The 6,181-nt window shown below is 38.1% G+C and overlaps 1 protein-coding gene across 1 annotated transcript in view; it reads left to right on the top strand.

The window, feature by feature from the left end:
• The window catches only part of anxa5a (annexin A5a), a gene marked incomplete at its 5' end in the record, with an annotated part of 16,973 nt that extends 11,258 nt beyond the window's left edge, over positions 1-5,715 (top strand). Inside the window, 5 exon segments of the mRNA XM_014020252.1 lie at positions 540-633; positions 1,111-1,206; positions 1,390-1,448; positions 3,148-3,270; positions 5,457-5,715. Coding sequence (XP_013875706.1) covers positions 540-633; positions 1,111-1,206; positions 1,390-1,448; positions 3,148-3,270; positions 5,457-5,516 — 432 coding nt within the window.
• Between the last annotated feature and the right edge of the window lie 466 nt (positions 5,716-6,181).

Below are 6,181 nucleotides of genomic sequence, written 5' to 3'. Positions count from 1 at the left end.
TATATTTATGTTTGTGGTTGTAATGTGACAAAATATGGAAAAGTTCAAGGGGTATGAATACTTTTGCAAACCACTGTAATATTGGGTTTGAGATTGAGGTTAGATTTAGTTTGGGGTTGAGGTTAGTTTGGGTTTGGGGTTGAGTTTAGTTTGGGGTTGAGGCTAGGTTGGTTTTGGGGTTGAGGTTAGGTTGGGTTTGGGGTTGAGGTTAGGTTAGATTATATTAGGTTGGGGTTAGATTAGGGTTAGGCTAGGGTTAAGTTTAGCACACATAGGCATCAACATCATAACATCTTTCATGTGATCTTATTTTGTTTACCATTTCTCACATGATAAAATCGTAGATTCACAGAAAAAAACATTGAGATGATCCAGCTGCAGCAAAAAAAAAAAGGTATTTCCATGTGAAAGCAGGGAGAAGAAACCAACAAGCCGTTTTCTGAGGTGTTGTTTTCCCCCTCTCGTTCATTATCGCCCTCACGTCTGCTCTGCCAKGTGGCTGGGTATGTGTGAATACAGGTGTGCCTCTGCCGTTACAGGACTTGTTCRCCGCCGGTAAGGGCAAGTTTGGCACAGATGAGGAAAAATTCATCAAAATTCTTGGCAACAGGAGCGTGGAGCATCTCAGGAAAGGTGAGGCTACTGAAGCCACGGTGTAATAATGCTGGAATGATGCAGGYAGGGGCTGAGCTTCCTGTTCATGAACAAACAAACAAACAAAAATGAAAACCATTAAAACTCTGAGCTACAGAGCGTAGGACAGAAAACACAGACACCAGGTGAAAGCGTYGAGGCTTTAATAAGGTGAGATGAATCAGACACACGCTCAGCAGCTGTCCTCTGAGCCCAGAGACGGGTCAGAGTCAGAACTTGTTCAGACTAGTAAACAGGTCCATCTGAACACACAAGGCTATAAAAGTTTAAAATGGACATCTCTAACAGCAGAAAAACAAATATGCTGTGTAAAAGTAAAGAAAGATACTTCTAAAATGTGCTTTTTCACATAAAAGTAAATACAAGAAAAACATTCTAAATACCCTTAAAGGACAATTCCAGAAATATTTGGGTTGTTGTGCTTTTTTGTCCCAATTTTTTCCCCATTTCTTGCAGTATTTGATGCCTACAAGAAGCTCTCTGGCGTTGATATAGAAGAGGACATTAAAAGCGAGACCACTGGAAATTTGGAGACTTTGCTACTAGCTGTTGGTAAGACCCTCACTTTGAAAAGGAGACCACCACCTGCAGTTACAATAAACCTGTCTCCCTCTCCCTCTCTACTGTCATGCATGTTTGAACATACTCCAGTGAGGAGAAAAAGCTTTAAATCAATGTCAAACCTGGTGTTAAACGAAGCTTCAGTCTCCTGCTTGTCTTCTCTCTCATCCACAGTGAAATGTGTCAGGAACGTCCCGGCCTATTTCGCCGAGAGCCTCTATAAATCCATGAGGGTAGGTGTCATTTTTCCACCCACTCAATGAAACGAACTGTACTGCTGTCATTGGATGCAACTAAAAGTTATTAACAACAAACTAAATGGCCAGCAGCACGAAGAGGAGAAACCGAGGAAACAGTTCCTGCCTGTCAGCCTTCTCATTTATCTCATGGCAGCAAAATAAATAAATAAATAAATAAATAAATAAATAAATAAATAAATAAATAAATAAATATTTAACTATTATTTATTTAAAGGCACAATCTGTGTGCAGTGTTTACTATACTTTATGTTACGAGGAAACCTTAAAAAGTGTGTAAAATATACTGCTTTTAGATCTGCAAGTTAAATATTTAAGACACAAAAAGGATAGCTTGTTAATAGTGTTACTATATAGTAATAGTACATATAGTTTATAGTATTACTATATAGTACTAGTATAGAAAGAAGCTCTTCAGCATTAAAAACATCTTTACCTAAGTTACCCAGTAAATACAAACTGGGAAAATCAAGTATACTGACCAGGTACTGGGTACTTACATGTTAATAACTGGACACAAACCTGCTATGTACCTAGTATTTATCCTGTACATACTAAGTACTGACCTGTTGTTTACTGATACTAACCAACTACGTACCTGGCATTTACCTGGTACTTATCAGGTATGTACTAAGTACTTATGTGTTACTTATATTAACCAACTATGTACCCAGTATTTACCTGGTACTTATCTTGTACATACTAAGTAGTGACCTGTTGTATACTGGTACTAACCAGCTACTTACCCAGTATTTACCTGGTACTTATTAGGTACATCCTGGGTACTTACCTGTTAAACACTTGTACTAACCAGCTATGTACCTGTTATTTACCTGGTATTTATTAGGTACATACTGGGTACTTACCTGTTTATATACTGGCACTAACCAACCATGTTTACCTGGTACTTATTAGGTACATACTCAGTACTTATCTGTTATATACTGGTACTAACCAGCTCTGTACCTGTTATTTACCTGGTACCTATCATGTATATACTAAGTACTTACATGTTATATACTAGTACTAACCAGCTATGTACCTGGTATTTACCTGGTACTTATTAGGTACATACTCAGTACTTATCTGTTATATACTGGTACTAACCAGCTCTGTACCTGTTATTTACCTGGTACCTATCATGTATATACTAAGTACTTACATGTTATATACTAGTACCAACCAGCTATGTACCTGGTATTTACCTGGTACTTATTAGGTACATACTAAGTACTGACGTGTTATATAGTGGTACTAATCAACTGTGTACCTGTTATTTACCTGGTATTTATTAGGTACGTACTGGGCACTTACCTGTTTGTATACTGGTACTAACAACCATGTTTACCTGGTACTTATTAGGTACATACTAAGTACTTATCTGTTATACTGGTACTAACCTGCTATGCACCTGGTGGTATCTTATATTTACCAGGTACATACGAGTACTTGCCTGTTATACACTGGTACTAACCATGTATCTACAACAACTCTTAAGTAAATGAGTTACTACATATAATTTCCCTTTGGGATAAATAAAGTACTTTTTAATTGAATTGAATTGAATTGAATATGTACCATTACCTGGTACATACTGAGTACTGTTTTACTTTGGTAATAATCATATGTTTGACTCTCTGATTGTGGTATTAATACTGTAAATATTAATCTTTAGCGAGCTGGAACTGATGATAAAACCCTGACGAGGATAATGGTGTCGAGGAGCGAGGTGGACATGTTGGACATCAGAGCCAACTTCAGGAAACTGTATGGACAACCTCTTTATACCACCATCCAGGTATGAACCAAGCTTCTTCATGATTCTCAATTAGTTTTAATTAAACTAAACAGTTTAATCTTTAGGGAAAGATAGTTGTAAAACTGATGTCCTGACGGTGTTGTGCTTCGTGTCGTCCGTCCCTCTGCATGAAACCACAGGCTGCACGTGCTGAGGATGTGCTGCTAATGTCAGTGCAGTGATGAAGAGGGGATTGGTAATTTACTTTAAATGTCTTGTTCAGCGTGATGAGACTGCTTTCCTGCTTCTCACACCAAGTGAATTAATCCATTCTCCCAGGGCCAGATGTTCCTACAGAGGAGAATTATTGCCTTCCTCTGGTGGAATTCACCAAAGCTGAATAGATAAATAGAACATAATGGAAATAACATCTAAATAAATGAATAAAAACTATGTTTTTTTTTAGATACAATCAGTTTAAACGATCATTTACATTTTTAACCTTTTTATCATCTGCATTTTCTAATCGTCAATCTTTTACAAGAATAAATAGCTCTCACAGCTGGTTTTTCATAAATAACCTTTTTTTAAGAACTAAGACTCCTAATTATAGCTGATGGTTTTAGTCAGAACACTCCCAGTCCAATTAATTTGTTTCTATCTTTCAAGTTCTGCTTATAGTTTGAGTTCCTTTTGTTGTTTTGATATAAAATTTAAATGTTTTTCCCCCCAGATTTAACATAATTTTTAATATGAGCAGATTTGCAACCAGTTTGTAAAAAATGATTGGCAATAAATAAAGCAATACATATACTTTACCTGTACAGGCACCATGTATGTATTAGGTAAGCATAAGTTAGACACCTCTTTGTACATACTGTATATTATTTGTTTTTTGGGGAGCCGAAGGTTTTGGTATGAAACTGACAGAAAACATAAAAATCTGCAGTGATTATGGTGACAGTAATAATTAATGAGGTCATTGAATGTAACAAACAGATGTTTCCATTTGTAGACAGCCAGAAACCCTTCATCTCCTTGGAACTCTTGTTTCTTGTGTTGATTAATTCACCTGAACGCCTCGAACTCCAGCTTCAACACAACWTCTGCTGATCAGTGAAGTGCAAATCTGTGAGAACAGTTTGTTAAAGGGATCCACGATTAGTTGTAACATTAGACTTTATTTGATAATCACATTTTAACTGTAAAAGACTGTAAAAATACTGTAGGCTGTTTAGTTTAGGAAATTTTTTAAGATGTATTTTAACACAGACGGAGCCGTTTTATTTACACACAAAGCATTCTGGGTACATGATGACGTGGATAGGTCCTCAGTGCGAGGCTGCTAGCGAGCTATATCCACCCTGAAGGTTAATCTTGGACAATATCTGATGATCGACTCTTTTAAATGAAACCAGAGAGCGTTGACAGAGAGGAGAAGGTAGAAATGACTCAGCCTGKAACTGAAAATATGGATGGAGGACAACAGAGCTGCTTCATGGAAGAAGAACCTCAGATTAGCCTGTTAGCCTTTGCGCTAGCATCGATGCTATATTGCCTTATATATATTAGCTCGGTGCTAGCGCAACAAACTAACAAGCTAAACGGAGGTCCTCCATCCATATTTTCAGTTACAGGCTGAGTCATTTTTGTGTTCCCCTCTCTGTCCTGTGGATGGAGGGCCTCAGTKATGAGAGGAGAATGTGTAGCGCTGAGCTAATACATATATATGGTGATAGCATCAGGGCTAACGCTAAAGCTAACATGCCAACAGTAAGCTTGTTGGCTGCAGTCGTTCAGAGACTCAGGTGTTGAAGGGTTGTGTCCCCTCCACATGACTTAAGTGGGATTTAGTGAGATGCTGAAGTTCCTCCTCGTAAATGTGCGTTAACGAGTTTAAAGACAAACGGGTTTTACGGCACTTTATAAACCCTTCTAACGCAGGTTTCAAAGCCTGACTGTTTAAATGTCAGGAGCTTTTGCAAAAGCTCAGGGGACCCGTGATCGTCTGAGGGGCCATGGACACGTTTGTTCCAAGAAAAAGGACACACGAGCCATTTGTCTGCGCGTTGCTGAGGGGTGAATTGTGTGGAGAGGAGGGGGCATGGTGACATTCAGGGGTCATTTTACAGAAAGGAAACAATGGGGGATTTCTGATGTAAACATTAAAACGCCTTTCATTTTGAGCATTGTGATTGTAAAGGTTAAGCTTTGTTTTTTTTTTGTTTTTTTTTGGTGTTTTTCAGGAGGACACAGACGGAGACTACCAGAAGGCGTTGCTGTACCTCTGCGGCGGGAAAGATTAATCATGTTTATGATGTGTTCAGCAGCGCTGAGTGATGAGCTGCTGCGAGACGAATCTATACGCCAGAGACGGCGAATATCGATCTTCTTCTTCTGACTTTAACACGATATCGATTGAATTAATGTGAACTACCTGGATGTCATTTTGACTCATATCTGCAGTGTGAAGAATAAATTAAACAAAATCTTTGCTTGCTTTTACTAAGGAGCTGCTTCTTGAACATAGAGAGCAGGTTATTTTTTTGCAAATTCAGAAAGGATTTTTTTAAAGTGGCTCTGGTTTTGTTGACCTTACAAAGTTGGCAGTTGTTTACTTCATATGTGCTCTGTGTGTGTGTTAAACCAGCCAGCAGAACACAATCCTGCTCTTCAATTATTCAGTCTACGTGTCAACAACGCTGCTGCTTTCATTAATTACAAACGAGACRCTGATCCAGGGTAGAATAGCAGAAGCTGGTGTCAGTAATTAATAAGTAATAGGAGGATATTAGACATGGGCTGTTTCATATTAGGATCTTTTTGTTGTTGTTGAGGAAGCAAGTGTTAAATAATTGATTTGATTTATTGATTTAACAGTAAAGATTACTAAAAATCAAGCCTGACTCAGCATAATTGCTGTTTTACAGCAGGTTCCTGTTCTGCAGCACATAAAACACTCAGAATTACA

Source organism: Austrofundulus limnaeus, unplaced genomic scaffold, assembly GCF_001266775.1.
Source record: "Austrofundulus limnaeus strain Quisiro unplaced genomic scaffold, Austrofundulus_limnaeus-1.0 Scaffold246, whole genome shotgun sequence".
In the NCBI taxonomy this organism is placed as follows: Eukaryota; Metazoa; Chordata; class Actinopteri; order Cyprinodontiformes; family Rivulidae; genus Austrofundulus; species Austrofundulus limnaeus.
The sequence above is the reverse complement of the archived record's forward strand: the minus strand, read 5'-3'. Positions and strand labels throughout refer to the sequence as shown.